At 47.4% G+C, this 17,804-nt stretch overlaps 1 protein-coding gene across 3 annotated transcripts in view; it reads left to right on the forward strand.

Moving 5' to 3' along the window:
* LOC119464555 (serine/arginine-rich splicing factor 5) overlaps nt 1-17,804 on the forward strand; it is a 337,955-nt gene that overhangs the window by 8,637 nt on the left and 311,514 nt on the right. Inside the window, exons 6-8 of one of the 3 annotated variants that reach the window (XM_049656639.1) lie at nt 3,935-4,008; nt 6,615-6,725; nt 8,589-8,718. In XM_049656639.1, coding sequence (XP_049512596.1) covers nt 3,935-4,008; nt 6,615-6,725; nt 8,589-8,718 — 315 coding nt within the window. Of the gene's footprint in view, nt 1-3,934; nt 4,009-6,614; nt 6,726-8,588; nt 9,753-17,804 lie in introns of those variants that run through there. The other 2 variants (XM_049656637.1, XM_037725572.2) reach the window with 2 other exon arrangements.

The raw sequence follows: 17,804 nt of genomic DNA on the forward strand, positions 1-17,804 counted from the left end.
TGTCGCGATTGGCTCCAACAGCACAAGCGAGATGGAGCCAGCCAGTCTCCTCCTCGCTCGTGCTGCTGGAGCCAATCGCGACAGCCGAAGTGGGCAGTCCACTAGGTGGACTCTAACAGAATACCCCCCCTGGGCAATTACACGCCTGCCAGAGCACAAACATTGCATGTGCTCTGCAAAGTTCTCTTTAACAGTGGGCCGCACCGTACATAAACTGGGTACATGAACATGGTACAGTGGTGTTCAACATGAGCTGTAACATGGTGCCTTTGATCAAATAAGCTCCAAGATGGCATGGCGGCACTAACATACAAAGAAGTTGTTCAATGAGTGCTATTAATAATTGGAATGGTTTTGTAGCCCTCCAATTCTTGTATGGCAATTTCCTGGCCACTGTGCAGTCTTGGACCCCCTTCAACTACGGGCACCATACTACAGCTCATATTGAACACAACTGTACGTCAATGTGCATATAAAGTATAGCAAGTGTAGGGGCAGCGTTGTGTTTTAATAGTGGTTTCTGTTTGGCGGCATAGGCATCCATAAATCCGCAGGCAGTTCTAAAGAAAGTCGTGCGTCTATAGTTTGTTGCTGAAGACATATTAGGATGCCTGGATTTTCATATTTCATACATGGCACAGACATTGACTGCTGCCTCACTAGTCAGTACAAAAGTGCTTGCCCAAGCTATCAAATTTGGCCACACCCATTTGGCAGTGCGATAGAAAATGTTACGATAATGAAAACTAGTCTCGTCCTGTATGCTCATATATACCCTTTGGGGATACTTTTCACTTTAGTGCTGTGTTATGTCCAGCATGACACCAAACTGGGATGACAAGCCGGGGCTCAGCCAATCGTCACCCACTGAAAGTGATGTCCCCGAAGTGGTCTGTCAAATAATGCAGGCTTTATTTAATTTGTGCTTCGCTAGCTCTAGTGCTGCCGCCTGAAGTTGTGCCACTGTTCCAGTTAGCCCTAACCACAAAAGCTCAGTGTTAGCGTTAACTAGCTCTCTCAGCCACTAACCGTTGGCTTTAGCCTTTTGGGACACTACAGCGAGGCAAGTCTGAAAACAAAGGCAATGGTATTGCAATAAGTGCCCTACCAAAGCATGCGCACGACACGAAGCCAAGAGGTGTTGGGGTCAGTGCTGCCGTTTTTGACCTCGGGTCTGGGGGGGCCACATCCCGGGCTGTTTGCTTGTAGAGAGAGCGAGCCGTCGGTCGGTCGATGGTCTCGGGAGGGTGGTGGTAAGAGAGCGGCCCCACGATGTTCTCGGTCTCTCGGGGGTCCCTCCTCCACGGTGTACACGGAGTGTGGCGCTCTGTCCTCCTCCTCCTCTTCCCCTCGGTGTGGTGGGGTGTTCAGCAGCACTGCACAACCACCACCTTCCCAATGCGCCCTCCTTCAGAGTTGTTCTCGGACTGTGCGCTCGGGGCTTGCCCGCCAGCACGCTTGGGGCACTGGCCAAGGTAAATACTACCACCCCACTGGTCTCCGCCCCCCCGTCGTCGGCACGGCGGGGCCTTTTTCACCGAAACCTGGGGGTTTTGGATGGTCGCAGCAAAGACATGCGCGCGAGATATTGTTGACCCCTTCCCCCCCCTGTTCCTCCTCCTGCCGTAACTGATGACCAGAGAGGAGGCCAGTCTTGTGTGTCCTTCTCTCCCTCCTGCTCCTCCTTCTCTTCGAATCCTTTTTGACGCTGTCCTCGTACCGTCCATCGTCCCATTTCACTCCTCCCTGCTGCTTCACGTAGCTCCCTCCCGCCTCTGCCTGGACTGCGCTGCCCGTGGCGACGTCCTCTTATCTGTGCTCTTCCTCCTGTGTGCCTATGCTGTTTGTGTGCCCCATCTCGCTTACTGCGTTTTTTAAATTTTTTTCCCGTGTGGCTGCAATCTCCCGGGCACTGCACTATGGTGGGACAAGAGTGTAACATGCAGTTTCACGTAGGACAGTGCAAACAGTGTGAGCAAAAAAGACTCGGGAAAGTGAAAGGAACGACGCTGCATTCTTGTCACTTTACTTCACTGTCCCCCTTGTTCTGTGTCGAGCCAACCAGCCCACCTCGGCACCCAATTAGCCTTACATAATTAGCAACCATTATTAGTTGTACCATCATAGCACATGTTGCAGCATGGTTCAGAGATTTGTCCTGAAAAGCACCATGAGATTGCAGCTACAGAATTCTCGCAGCATTTGTAAGGAGGATGCTCTGAATTATCTAATCAGTTTGCGTCAGACTCCAGTGGTCTTGTCTCACCAGCTCTATGCAGTGCAGTTAAACATACAAGGTTATATCAGCCAACCATAGATGAGAACCTTGACTTTGTGTCTCAAAGAGAGAAAGGCTTCACCTATGGTTCTCAGTTGATCCATCCATCAAACTTGCGCTATATGCTGGAGGATTGGTGACAAAAGGACAATCCATGTGGGTCTTTCCCTAAATCCGTCTCGTACACCAGAGAAATCGAGCTGGATTATCAGCAGAATCTTCCGTTTCTTGTTACCAGTTGGCTGATATTACCTTCGGCCTTTATAGCACTGCAGTGCACCAAGTTAGAGAGACAAACTATCAATTTTCTTGACCAGCTTCTTTGTCCGTCGTCATGTCATCTGGCAAATTAGTTTTTCCTGTTGCCTTTCAATATGTTTTTCTCTTCCTGCTGCAGGCTTTGCCCATAGGGACAGGTTGTGCAAAAGCAAAATAAGAGGAACCACGCAGACATTGGTGCAAGGAACGTTCGCATCAGATGTCGGTTGGCTGTGGCTAAAATGTCCCTTTGGGCAAAACTTGTTTGCTTGCTTGAACTTATTTTATAGTTTCGGTTTTATTGCTTTTCCCTCCCATTTTTATTTCATGCATGACCTTCACTGAGCCCTTGCTGAACTTTATCCTGATCTGTCAGTGGCATTGCTTGCGTCCTGAATTTTGTGGGTGTTCTTTTAGTTTTTCCTTTCTTTTAACTGTGCTGCGGCCAGAAGCCCTTGCCAGTCAAGTATCAAGTGCCACATCGCTGTTAAAACAATATCGTGTACTGAACTGCACTTGCTTCTTGAGATATTGGGAAGCCAAAGTTTTGCACAACGCGTGAAGATGTACATTTGCATTCAAAAATTACACCTCCTAGGTTTGCTTTTTCCCACGCGCTTAAAGTCGTTTTTTTTTTTTTTTTTCATTTATTATTATTTTTTACCATTGTATCCCAGTGTTTTATGGCAGCAATCTCTCAAATCTGCATATCGTGAAAAGGAAAGTAATTTGCCCCAGCCGATTATTAAAAAAGAAAGCTCAACAATAAGGGCCAGTGTACACCTAAAAAGGTGCAATATTTTTAGTCCACATGTAAAAAGATCAGATTTTAAGGCTTCTGGTCTCTCAACAGTATTCATCGTTATTCCTTGTTCAGTGCTGTGTTCCCCGACAGTTTCCTGTCGGATAAGCCAACAGCAAGAATGATGGCAGTTGTTTTGCTACAGTTACTCTGAGGTAGAACTCCCTCAGGAATTCTCATGCTTGCTTATTTTTAATTGAGTTAGCAGTTGCCCGTGTGACGCATTTATTACTTCAAACACACCAGTCAAGCTTTGCACCTTTCTGGTTATGCTTTTACTCCCCGCGAATAATTAATTGCCAGTGTAGTTCTTTTTAGTACGAACGAATAGTGCAGGCACCCTAATAGAAGAGCACCGCGCTCAAAGTCCTGAAGAAAGCATGTGGCACACAAACCTGGCTGGCAAGTGCATGGCAGTTGTGTCTGTGTACTTGAGCACGTGATCCAGTGTCTGCTTCCACAGTTCTCTGCGCCTCTGCTACTGCAAATGCCTCAAGTGTTGGTCAGTGTCATGGTTGTTGCATTGTTGCTGTGCCTAAATTCGAGTGTGCTTGCCCTTGCCTGGCCCTTGCGGTGTGGATTTCTCTCCCCACCAGGACCTGAAGGATCGTATGCGGCAAGTTGGCGATGTTACCTATGCTGATGCACACCGGCACAGGCGCAATGAAGGGTTAGTAGAAACTTCCCAGCTTTACGTTATTGCTTGACCGGAGCTTTAGTTGGTCCGTAAACCTCTTTACGGAACACCGGGATACCAGAGATTTTCACATGAGCAGCCGCATTGGAGGCGCCAACTTGTGGTGCAGACTATTATCGCAGTGACTATCATATTCAGCTTAACTGCTGTTGTGAAGCATCGGTAGCAACATAATCTTTTAACATTTAGTCCTGTGTTAAATTTGATTTGATGAGAACACTCGTGTAACACAAACAGTTCAGATATGTTGTATTTGGACATAGCGCCACCAGATCTCGTTACCAGCTTTGCTACTGCTGTTTACGGCTATACCTGTTAAAACGATCAAGACCGGTGACTGCTTCGAACATGAACGGTTTATTGAAGAAGTGAAGTGGCGCGCGCTTGCGCCAAGGAGCCGTTCTCTTGCTCTTCGTCTTCGAGTATCTTGATGATGATATTTTACAAGCTCCCGCCCGCCCAACTGGCACAGAGATAGGCTTTGGCGGGCTATTTGAAACACTCTTCAAGAGGGTAGATGTTGTTCACAGATCTTTCCGTGAAGCTTTCCGGCGATTCACCGCACGACGTGGTATACCTGTCATAATCTACTCGGACAACACCAGGACCTTTACAAAGGTCGAGAAGGAAATTAACGGAAAGCTTGACGCTGTTGGGCATGAACGGGTGAAGGATTACTGCAGTATACGCCAAATACAATGGAAAACAATAGCTGAATGCGCCCCATGGTGGGGAGGATTCTATGAACGCCTCATACGGAGCCTAAAGACATCGATGCGAAAAATAATCTCAAGAAAAACAACTTCAGTGGAGGAGCTACGCACAATTGTAGCAGAAGTTGAAGGAGCGCTCAACAATCGACCGTTAACTTACGTGTATGGTGAACCTAATGAGCCCATGCCAATAACTCCTGCAGACATCATAGGCGGTCGCCAACAGCTTCAAGACGGACAAACAAGACTATACAACGGAGACATTGAAGAAGCATGGCGAAGTAGATACAAACTAGTGAAAGCTTGGTGGAAAAGATGGCATCACGAATATCTCACGGAAATAGGAGCTATTGTCAAAGCCAAGACACGACAAGCGAAACCATTGTCCCAAGGCGATGTGGTTTTAATTGAAGACCGGGGTCCAAGGACATTTTGGAAAATGGGCCGAATTGAAAAAAAGTTACCCTGGACGCGACGGAGTAACAAGAGCTTGCTTACTTCGGACAGGCTACAAAGAGTTTCTCAGAAGATCCGTGAATTTCGGTGATATTCAAGTATTCGCACACCCCTGCCAAAAAATGTCAGGAATTTAACAAAGTAAACAATAAATAAGACTGTCTCACCTTCACTATGAGTGGTAATATGTGTGATCATGTGAATTTTGGATGACTCAAGTGTATCTTGAGGTTCCAAGGAATTTATATATATCAAATGTATTTTTGAGGTTCCAAGGAATTTATATATGCGAGATCGTACTGTAGCAAGCTTGCTTTTACTACTATAGTTCGAAGAAATGAATGCGTGCCTTTTACTGCCCCCAAGTGCTTAAATCGCCGCAATACGTCTGACAGCTCTGAAGGCCTACCATTACGCTTATTAGGTGTATCAATGCTCATACTGTGGGTGCTTGCAGGTGCACGTGTAATTAAAAAATACATACTGTGTCCTGTGACAGTGGTCCTCTTCCACTCTTAGTACTATTCACAATATATTGCATATGCTTGACCGCACAACACTGCTGTATCGCGGCGAAGCTGACTTTCGGGAACCAACATTACGCAACGCTTGACCCTTGCCATACTTTCCGCACTTATAGCCGTCGGTGAGGATGACAAAGGCAGAGTCAGTGCCATTGCTGACAGGCAAATTCTTTCAATGAAAAGCATGTCACCGAAAAGCAAAATGCTTAGTAGTGAATGTCGAAGTAGCGAGCCCTAGCGGTGATCCACTAGCACCTAATGCTGCTAGTGGATCAACGTGCGAGAGCACTGGTTCGATGCTGCAAGACAATCAAGTGCAAGACTGCACAAGCATCTTGCTTTACGAACATTCGCTTCACCTCCTACGTCATTGAGTGGGCAGTGTTTAATTTGTGCTCCCGTCTCGCCATGCTGACGAACATTGATGAAGGTGCCACGATGGCGAAATCGCAGGTGAGCATTTGGAAAACGAGATGCTTGTGCGATCTTGTCCGAAATTGGTGGCAGTGGCGGCTTCGATTATTGCCATGTTGGAACTGTGGTCACGGCAAGAAGTCCTAAATATGACGGCAAAAGGGTATCAGCATCCAAATTTTGGGAAATTCTTATACAGGAGGTGCATCTCCCACGTATAAGGAGGATGTAACATGGGGACGTTCTTATACATGGGGTAGCTTTATGGGGTATATGGTGGTGCTGCAAAGGCGTCCGAATTATGGGGCCTGTCCAAAAAATTGGTCTTTGACTGTAGTTTCAATGTAAACATCAGAACTATCATTCTGACTTTTAAGAACATCTACAGTGAGAGCTCGCAACTATGTCGCTTATAGGATGTGTTACTTAATGTTGTGTTTTCCTGCCTATGGTGCATGGTTGTCTTCTGCAGTGTGGTGGAGTTTGCCTCCTACTCCGACATGAAGCGAGCAATTGAGAAGCTGGACAACACCGAGATCAATGGTCGCCGGATCAGAATCATTGAGGAAAAACCGCTCCGAAGGTAAGGTAGCACGCGTCTCTCATTTTAAGTTTTTCTAAGTATATTCGGACCTCAATATAATGAACCTCAGTTTTAATGAAACCTACAATGTAACAAACTATTTTTGTTTCCTGATCATAATTGTATTGAAAAAAGCTTTTTTTTTTTTCATTTTTTCGCAATTCAACAAAGTAATTTTGAGGCAGGATTTCGAGCCATTTCAAGCATGTACTTGTTAAGCCTCTATGGCAAGCGAAAACCTATTAAAGTGTTGGCCGAGACAGAAGTCATCATTTGCAGCGCATAAAAAGTTTGAGTGGCATAAACGCTGTCATGCAAACGGGTATAGTCGTAAACACGAAGTATGCAGGAAAAACCACTATGCCATCTGTCTTGTTGGTAAAAAACTTGCAGAGGCTGTGGCTTACATCGCAGCTCGAAGTAACTGTAGCCGGTCTCGCAGACCATGCTTTTGTATGTTAAAGGGGCAGTCAACCGCTCGGAACATAAATCGAAATCGCCGATGGAAAGATTGTCTATTGTATTGGCTAAAACGAGCCCCGTTTTCTCATTAAACGTAGATTTATATTTTTAATTCTTCACTAAAAGTTGCGTAAAATGACCTTTGGCTACCCACACAGCAAAATTATGAAGATGCATAAGTGACCTATCACGTGACGTTCTACTAGTGTACGCAGTACCTGGTCTTTTTATTAGTATTGAAATGCTGTAGACCTTTTTGTATTATAAGTTTTTTTCTAACTTCCAGTGTGCAGGTAAGCCTTCTTTTGTAGTGAATAGAAGAGTGGCGCTGCCTTCACCTTCGTTTTTGATGAGTTGGCTTGGCTCATCTATTGACAGAATAACGACACCGGGCCAGTCAGCTATGTTGTTCATAGTTACTATACTAACTCTAGAGGAAAATTAGGGCGAAAAAGCTGGCAACAGCCAAGGTGGCATGCTGCTACAACCTATTTCTGTAACTAATGCTAAAAATATTCTATTATTCACAAACAGGCATTTACTCATAGCACGTAGTATGGACACTTAAAAATCATTCTGAATATTTTTGGGAAAGATTGGATGGCTATTTATAAAATTTCGATGTAATATTTACGGAGCGTTAGAGGATGCCTTAACTAGATGGCGCCACCATACTGAGGGAGGCTCGCGATCGCGTTGATTCCATCTCGTCTAAATTGCATCTACTCGTCTGCGCCTGCACAGATTAGCAAAAATGGCGGCTCCCATATGATTGCCGATTTCAATGCATGATGAGCGCTATAGGAACTTTGTCTCCAGAGTTGGTTATATTTATGATGATGCGTGTACTTGAGGGTAAACACGGTGCAAATATAAGAAATGTCTGTGCAAGACTGCAAACTTACCGTACCAGACGACGTGCGCTACTCTGGCACCATCTCGTAGCCATTGCCGTCGCGCTACGCTTTTCTTCTCACCCTTTTCCCATACCCTCCTCCTCGCGTCTTTCATACCCCGTGCCGCCGACAGTTACCGCAGGAACTGTCGGTGCGCCTCAGAGCTGCGCTAAATGTTGTAAGGTGATTTCTGTTTTATCGCTGTAGTGCTGGACACTGACCAGTAAGCTTTCTGTTGCACTAAAAAGAAACAGGACTTGTAAAAATCGATAGTCCCTTTAAGGAGCAGATGCCATGCCACAAGCATGCTTGCTCAGCACACTTAAACATCAGCTGCCACCCTAAACACAAGTGTCTGCTGTGGAATGACCGGCTTCCACCCACTGTTTATTATTAGCCTAGCAGGTTCTTTAACAAAAATACCACGTAGTCATTTGGTTCCCTTAGTTGTGCGACAACTGGCTGGCCTGCCCAGCTTAACTGTTGACTTGGTGTCTCGTTGCAGCTTCTCGAGGAGCCGCAGTCGCAGCCGTAGGCGTTCCAGAAGCCGCTCGCCTCGGCGCAACCGGCGATCCCGCTCCGGCTCCAAGCGCCGCAAGAGCCGTAGCCCGCAGAAACGCCGCCGCTCCCGCAGCGCGTCCCGCTCCCGCAGTCGCTCGCGCTCCGTTAAGCGCCGCTCCAGGAGCGGTTCGCGGCGGCGCCGCTCCAGCGAGTCCCGCTCCAAGTCACCCGCGCCACGCCGCAAGTCCCGCAGCCGCTCCCGGTCGCCCAAGCGTCGTAGCCGGTCGGTCAGCAAGGACCGGAAGCCGGCGAGCCGCAGCCGAAGCCGCTCCGTAGCCAGCAAGAAGAGCGACGACAATGGGGAAAAGGCCGCCAGCCGCAGCCGGTCCCGTTCGCCCGTCAAGAAGCGCAGCAAGCCGTCCAGCCGGAGCCGGTCGCGGTCTGCCAGCAACGAGCCAAAGTCGCGCAGCCGCAGCCGTAGCCGGTCCGAGGGCAAGGCCGACAAGAAGTCGAGTCGAAGCCGATCAAAGTCTCCCGCCAGCAGCGCGGGCGGCCGAAAGTCGCGGAGCGCTTCGCGTTCCAAGTCGCCCGCCGACGGCAAGGAGGCTTCGCGGAGCCGCTCAAGGTCGCCGGCGAAGGAGCGTGAGAGCCGCTCGCGGAGCCGCAAGAAGTCGAAGGACGAGTCGAAGTCTAGCCGAAGTCGCAGCGGTAGCCGCGGGAAGTCCCGCTCGGTTTCGCCAGTCAGGGGAGAGGAAAACGGGAAGGTCGCCGCCAAGACGGACGGGAAGAAGAGCTCGTCTCGTAGCCGGTCTCGCGACCGGTCACGGTCGAACTCGGCCGGTCCAGGAAGCGGCAGGAGTCGGTCGCAGTCCCCGATGCGCGAATCGCGGTCACGGAGCCGCAGCGGTTCCCCGGCTAGCTGCCGCGAAAATGGCGACGACTGAGGTTCAGGTTCAGCGCAAACCCCTTCGTCAGCAGCAGTCTTTCTTTTTTTTTTTTTTTTTTTTTCTTGTCCCATGCCACAAGCATGCCGACTGTGTCCCCAAGACTAAACACCAGTTATGCAACTAGGGCCAAGCACATTTGCAGAGTTTTGGGTCGTGTCGGCGGTGCAGACAGTCTGGTTTCTGTGGTTTTTGCTCATCAATAAAACATTTTTTCACCCGTCGATCTCACGTGTGAAATAGTTTACACCCTTTGGGGCGTATCTTATTTGTCCCATGATAATAGTCGTCCGTCTTGCTTGCGCCTCTAGAAAACTGCGCTCCCTACTTTCCTGTGGAGAATGCCATGTCATGCTCGTGACACGCATGTCGTTCGTGGCCTGGAAGTACCGGGCGCGCAGCGTTAAAGAAAGGAAAGGCACTCTAGACAGATAACGATCACTCTTAAAAATGTTTGCACCCTTTGGGGCTTATCTTGTCCCTCAGCAATAATCGTATATCTTCCCGCATTTCCTTTAACGCTGCGAGCCTGCTATTACGCAAGCGCTTAAACGCAAGCCAGACATGATTGTTTGGAGGCAAGAAACACTCCTAAAGGGTGCAAACTTTTTTTTAGTGCCGCCGAGGGTGTTTGAGCACTAGGGTACAAAAATCATGCGACCAGAGTGGCATTCACGCGTTGCAAAGATTACATGCTTGTGATGCAGTTAATGGATGTCCCATTGTCGAACCTTGCAGTCGCGCTCGCTCCCTATTTTCAGTGGACCCGCTGTGGTCAGAAACTCGAATCGGCATTCCCCCTGTCTTGCTTCGCCCGAGTAACCACGCAATTTCCGGACCGTACGTGTCGAACGCGGGGTTGCCATGGCCGAGAAACTCAAACTTATGCAAATAAATTGCGCACTTATAAGATCTCATGACCCCTGATGAGGCTTGAGTTTGATAGGTTATTCCTACTATGGCCGAGTTAGCACACTAACGCGACCACTCCCGCTCGGGTCGACAACCGTACTGCCAGCCAACGTTACTATTCTTCCACATGTGGCCGGAGGAGGTACGGGTCTGCGGGGCTGTTGCTTACTTGTTGACCTGGGCCCATCGTGAAGGCGGTGCAATGTCACATAGCGCCTCAAAGCACTAGATGTCACGATGGGGCAACAATCGTTCATTGCTATGCGACGTGACGCACGCGCTAACAGTGTCAAAGCTCTATATGTCTAATAGCCAGTTGTCGACATTTCCAACCCACACATTCAGGATTGTGGCAAGGTTATTCTGTCGTATATATAAGAATGAAGACTGAAAAACGACCAACGCGGAAACCGCGAAGGTCGTGGTGTGCACCACAGGCACCCCTGTGGTGCCTGTGGTGTTTACCACAGGCAGTTTACCTTTTACTTCTCCGCTTTATACAGGTTGAGATATGGGAGGTAGTACACGAAACGGCTGAGCACAAAAGCCCGGATTGGACGCCTAAGATCCGCTTCCTTCATCCCAAAGTGTTTGTTGCGATGCGTCAGATCAAACGGTTGGTTTGTGCAATTACATTGTTGTTCCCGTGTGTCGTATATCAGCACGGAAAGTTTCTGACGGGCCACTAAAACATGCGGGAGACCCTATACTGGGCAGTTGGAGGCACCCGTTTGCGTTTATTAAAGCGAAGCTTTCTATGTCTCACTGATTCATTCGTCCGTGAGCGCCGAAAACGTGCTGCAGGTAAGCCAACTTGCACAATGGAACTACCTGCGCACACAATAGAACAACAGCGCACGACATGCGTATCGTAGAACACTACAGTTTACATTCGCACTTGTACCGATAAGAACAATGGGAACTGCAACGCCACGCTACCCAGACGAACTGTATATATCTACATTGCATTACGCGCGTCACGCAATGCATTCCCGGCCGTCACCAAGGGTAGGCTGCGGGTACAGCGCACGGCAGAAGAGGCTGCCATACGCGAACGTAAGCGCGAGCGTAGGGATGGCAATATCGATGAACGATTAATCGACTAAAAGTACGCCGCAAAACGATTAATCATCATCGATGTCTACCTTTCATTTAATCGGTTTAATCGATTAAACCAGTTCGATTAATCGTTTTCCAGACAGTGACTAAAGTGGCGTGAAAATTTTGAAATCGTACGATAGAAAGCGGAGTACGAGCAACGACAGCGCGGCTGCGAAGACTGAGAGCGACTGTCGACTGTCCCGAGTCATGTCGAGCTGGCGAAGCGCTTCCCCGCTTTACGCACACGTCACACAGGCTGCCTGCGGCCGGGGAAAAGGACTCCCCCGTGGAGGAAGAAATAAACTAGGAGAGGGCATTACGTCAGGCAGCAAGTCTTGGCAAGCGAACTCACCGTCAAGGCATTTCCTTTGCTTTTTACCTCGCAGTATAGGGTCAGCACGTGACTCTGGGAGACAACGTATTGACCGATAATGTTTGCTTCGTAGTACTTTCAAATCGGTGCGCACCCGTTCAGCTGCGCTGCTGCCCTGCACCCGGCAGCATTAAACCTACCGCACGCTCTGATGTGGCGATCACGTGTTGCGCCATTACTTCTTGATGTCAGTCGTGCTGCGACGTTCTCTTCTAGTTTCTCCTTCCTCCATGCCCACCCTCCTCAGTAAGTGCCATTTTTAACATACAGGGTGTTCATTTTTAAGTTTTACAAAATTTTTAGAAATCACCCGTGGCAGGTAGCATAATTCTTATCATTCAGCTGGGTTATTCGATAAGGCGGACATTAGCACATGAAATCGAAACATATATTCAACAAATAACAAAAAATCACTAATTAACGTCTTGGTTAATTACTTTAAGACACATCTAGCAATTTTCGAATTGTAGCCGGTGAGCTTGTCAGGCCTATCCACTTGGAATGAACTTCCAGAATCAAACCAGTTTGGAGATATGCGCTTTCAAACTCGCCGTAAAAATGCAGTGTTGTTCAACTTAATTTTTTACCAAAATGCATTGAAGCACAAAAGTAACTGGAACGCCCATGTATTTCGTCCCACACTTTCAGAAATAAGATCTCGAAACTGGTGTCATCCTGAAAATTCATTTCAAGTAGATGCGTCTTGCAAACTCACCGGCCGGCAGGCTACAATTCGTAAATTGCAATATGTGTCCTAAAGTAATTAACTAAGAAGTTCATTCGTCAATTTTTGTTAATTGGTTGAATATGTCTCGATTTCTCGTGCTACTAATGTCCGCCTCTTCGAATAACCCAGCTCAACGATAATAATTATGCTACCTGCCACAGGCGAATTTTTAAAATTCCACAAAACTGTGAATGACGAAACGGATTTCTTTATTGGGCGAACCTGTGCCCACAAAACCAAGTTGCACTCGAAGCACAACGATAGCGGCGAACACAGTCGGCGATCGTCGAAATCTGATCAGCGGCGAAAGGCGTCGGCTTTTATACAGGAATCATCGAAGCTTCCAGAGTAATCCCTGGTGCCCGCTTGTCTTCCAGAAAGTACTAGACAATTCGCGTTGCTCATACAATCAAGTTACATAAGCGTCCGTGACAATAGACAACGGATAGAAGCATCGATAACGTTCGGGAAACTTCCGATACATGCAGGCGCTTACTGCGCTGAGCGATAACGTTTAACATTTGTTAGCCGGTGAAAAGGGGTCACCAATGAAAGATAAACAAGTACACGTGTCAATATGAGCACTCTGTATATTGCTTATTCCTTCACTAGTCACTAGTGGCAATTATATTTGACCTCTAACAAATTAAACATTATCCTTTATCAAAGTTCATACACTTATATTTATTATGCTGGTTCCACCTTTCAAAATTTACTATAGGTACTTACGTGAGTAGATAACTGTGTTTCAGCCTTTTTAAAGCGCCCGAAAAAAAAGTAGATTAATCGATGAAAAACCCCGCATCAAAAACGATTTAATCGATTATACGCTAAACCGACGAACGATTAATCGTTAATCGATTAAAAAATTTAATCGACCATCCCTACGCGAGCGCCATCGTGCCCGTAAGGCCGACCCATGTATCGGTAACGGCAGAGCCTCTGACCGTCTACCATAACGATCACAAAGGCAATACGTACTGTGCAAGTATAGAGTTGTCCGTGAAAATGTGTGTGTAATCAACGGCTATGTGATCTAAAATAAAGGCTATGCAACTTAACAAAATGTGTCTTCATTCAACTTCAACGTTCAAAAAATAGAATCCTAAACAACCAATCAAATCACATATGCATCACATCGGGTCGCTCAGCATTTCTTGGGTTCGTTGCGTGGTCGTTGGCTTTGGACTTTGATTTAGTTTGCATGGGAGAAAGCTTCACGTTCAACCATCTTTCTGTAAGAAAGAGGCTTCGATTGTTTCGCACAAACCTGGTCGTGGTTTGCTCCCGCAATGTCTGCGTGTGCTCTTATAATGAATATCGGATATAAAGAAGGTATTTTCGTGCCCGCTGCCTGCTTCGTTATAGCGAGTTTCGACTGTATTACCCCTTCCCAAAAAGGGCCCAAGTCCAAAGCTCTTCCAATAAATGATTTATGTTAACTCCATATATACACTCTCGCGTGGGACTGGTGAGCGGCTGCAGTTTAAAATATATAAAAGTCTGAATGAAGTCGTGTATACAGTTACGAGAAATCCTAGCTGAACCTAGCCTCACGTGAGAGACTATATGGCCCCGCATATCGATCATAGCCGCGAAGGCAACCGTCTGACACAACGCCGAAAATGTTCATTGCGTCGGTGCGCGCCATGCACATAACTCGGCCAGCTGCACGTGGCGGTGCCGTAAGGAAGTACGAATAGCCACTGTGCCTGGCGGTTACGGCGGCTTCGTCGGCAAACCTGCAGCTATGAAATGCTGTTGAACCGTCAAACTTTCTGGACGCAGGTCACGTGACCACCAGAGGCGTGCTGGGGAAGGAGGCGACCAATGAGAGACCACGCTGGGCGCGAGGAGGAGGCGATAAGAGGTGGTGTTTAACACGCAACATGTAGAGCTGCCGCCGACGCCGTCCGCGTTTCCCCGCGTTCGCGCCGAACGTGCGCGGTGTCCATGACTGCAGCCAATGCCTCTGGCGGTGGCTCAGCTGGTTTCGACCAGAGAACTGGACACTCACCGAGTAGCGTCGATAGTCGCTGCCCCTTCTCGCCTCGCAACGCTTCAATATAACTTCCTGTTGTAGATCTGTGTTTACGTATTTCCATCACGTGCAACACATGCACACGCAACACTCTGTGTAACACAGCTTCGCTGTTCGAACATCTTCACGGAGTGGAAGGGCGGTAATTTTTTATTTCAGACTTGCCAATTACCGTAAAAAAAAAAACTGGCGCTAAATCAAAATTATGCTTCAAAGTCACTAGAATTTAACTTTCTCTATCAAAAATGCAACAAAATTAATTAAATTGCCGAAGAGGTTATCGCAGGAAAGCATTTCTGCATTTTACGAGTATTTGAAGCCGCGGCAATGGAGCAGGGTCCGAGATAAAAGCTTCCTCTTAAAATGTGCTTAGCGTTCCATTTTGTCGTGCATCGCTAGATGGCGCCACCCTCGCATGTCACGGTGGCCAACACCACCTAGATAGCACAAGGCCTACGCACTCCGATTTATGACGTCATGCTACCTGGCCCGAACTTTCCATTGCCAAGGTTGGCGTGACGGGCTTGCCTTGCCTGTCCGTCCGTTCATTGCATTACGCTGACAACCAACGTCGTCATCCTCACCGTTTGTTTTGTTGTCAGGCTGCCTTGTCATCCCAGCTTCACCATCGCCATAGCACAAAGAAAACATTGTCCACAAAGGCTCCAGAATGTTGACCGAGCTGGTGGGCAGGGATAACAGCCCAGATAATTACTACAGTGAAGTCTGGAGCCAGTGCACTGGTGGGGTGGGCTTCGCCAGTTCACCCGCGAACATGTACGAGATCGTGCTAGTACTCCAGCGTTGATAAAACTGCGTGTAGTGAGTCTACCCTGCCTCAAGCCCTCCTCCCCTCCTCCTCATTTACACACACTTGAGGTTATCCTTGATCCACCCCTGCACTAGTTTCTCGAGAGCTGCAAGTACGAGGTGCTACCCAAAAGTTCCAGGAATTCAGTCGTAAAAAAGAAAGTGTTAACCATAATGCCTAATCAGCACTGTCTCCTTCAAAGTAGTCCACTTGCGCATGTATACACCGATCCCCACCGTTTCTGCCGCAATTTCATGCGTTCGTGGAGCTCTCCAGGCGACCGTGTGTTGAGGACCGCCTGCAATTCCGACTGGATCTCTTCAACAGTGTGAAACCGATGTGCTTTCAGCCTCAACTTACACTTTAAGAACAAGAAAAAGTCGCAAGGGGGGAAAGTCGGGAACTGTCTAACGAGTGATGTGTGAGCGGGCGCGTTGTCGTGGTGAAGCCAGTTGTTCCACTCTCCCGGACGCCTGCGACGAATGCTCTCTCTTAAGCACCTCAAAACGTCCCAGTAAAGCTGGCTATTCATGATTTGTCAAAGAGATAAACATTCCTTGTGGACAGTTCCATGTAGGTAAAAAAAACAAAAAAACACAGTGAGCATGGACTTCACATTCCCACTAACTTGACGTGCCTTTCGCTGCCGCTGGGAATTTGGCGACTTCCATTGCGACGACTGCTGTTTGGTTTGAGGATCGTAGCCATAAACCCATGTCTCATCCCCGGTTATTACACTGGAGAGGAATGTGGACTTGTTGCTTCAGTACCGTACAGACAAACACGCTGCAGCTTCTATTCGTCACTGAGCAGTCTTGGCATGAATTTTTCAGAAATGCATCTCATGTTCAAAACATCTGACAAAATTCGCTGAACTGTGCCGTACAATTGTCCTACAATGTCGCAGACATCCTTTATAGTTAGCCTGCGATTTCCAAGGATAGCCTTATGAACTTCCGCTATCGTTTCCGGGGTTGTGCTCATTGACGGGCGTCCAGAACGTTCATCATCGTCAACGCACATTCGACCCTCTTTGAAGCGTTTATGCCATAAGAACATCCTACTTTGGTTCATGGCGTCGACTCCAAAAGCGTCCTCTAGCATACGACGAGTTTCTGCCGCAGTTTTGCCAAGTTTAAAACAAAACTTGCTGAAAATTCTTCGCTTCTTGAAGACTGCCGTACTGGTTGGTAAGAAATGCGCCAAATCAGCAAACATTGCGTTGCAAAACAACACTTCGCAAAACAGCCCTTCTTAGATGCAAGTCGTTCAGCACACTGATCCGCAAGGCATACTGCTAGCCCCATCTAGCGGCGGAAATGTGTACCACACTCAGTTTGCCTGTGCTTTTCGAATTTCCTTAACTTTTGGGTAGCACCTCGTACATATTGTGCTTCAGCCAGTCTGATAATGACTGGTCTTTCTGGTTTCAAACAGCTTTGAAAATTCATCATCTTCAACAAGACATTGCATTATAAATACAACAATTTGAAGTGACTATGCAAGGGTGCAAAAGTTCATGAGTTCAGAAAAATCACTGTTTCCTGAAAATATAGAAAGAGAAAGCGTAATAGTGCCACAAGAACATATGATCATACAGGGAATGATTATCTCATTCCCTGAATTATCGTAGCACCGCAGTTCCCTGTAGTAATTTTCTGTAGGAAACTACTTGCACTACTTAAGGCCACAAAAGGGGGGACATGAATGAGGCAGGCAGCTTTGTTCGGAATGTGCCTTTTCCACGTTGTTCTGCAAGACACATAAAACAGGCCTGGCATTTGCAATCAGGTTAATAAAATTTAACCACCTGCAATAACTGCCAGCTGTGCCCTCATTTAGGGAACATTGTGCTTGGAATGCATTGAAATCATGAGTTTGACTAAAAACCAGTCTAGTCGGGAGAAGCCACTGCAAGTACAGTTGAAAGTTGCACGCAGACCATAAAAATTAGAAATAAACGTTTCGACTCCCGCACGGGGGCCTTGTTCAGAATTGATGAAACATTTTATTTCAAATTTTTATGGTCGGCGTCCAACTTTCAACTACTTAGAAGTACTATAATGCATTGATATGACAGAAAGTGTGAAAATGTTCACAAGGAACCTGTCAACAACTGTGATTGTACAGTAGACTTCCGTTAATTCGACTGCAGTTAATCTGATCCCGACTGAAGGTTCTGGCAGGCACCTACGCATTTATTTTGGCCTAAACTTTCGTTATTTCGATCCTAAAATTGGCCTTTGCCAGATAATTGAACTTGACCAGTCAGCATGCAAGTGCCTGACCCTTATGGTGACCACAATAGCGA

This window comes from Dermacentor silvarum, chromosome 9 (assembly GCF_013339745.2).
Source record: "Dermacentor silvarum isolate Dsil-2018 chromosome 9, BIME_Dsil_1.4, whole genome shotgun sequence".
Taxonomy (NCBI): Eukaryota; Metazoa; Arthropoda; class Arachnida; order Ixodida; family Ixodidae; genus Dermacentor; species Dermacentor silvarum.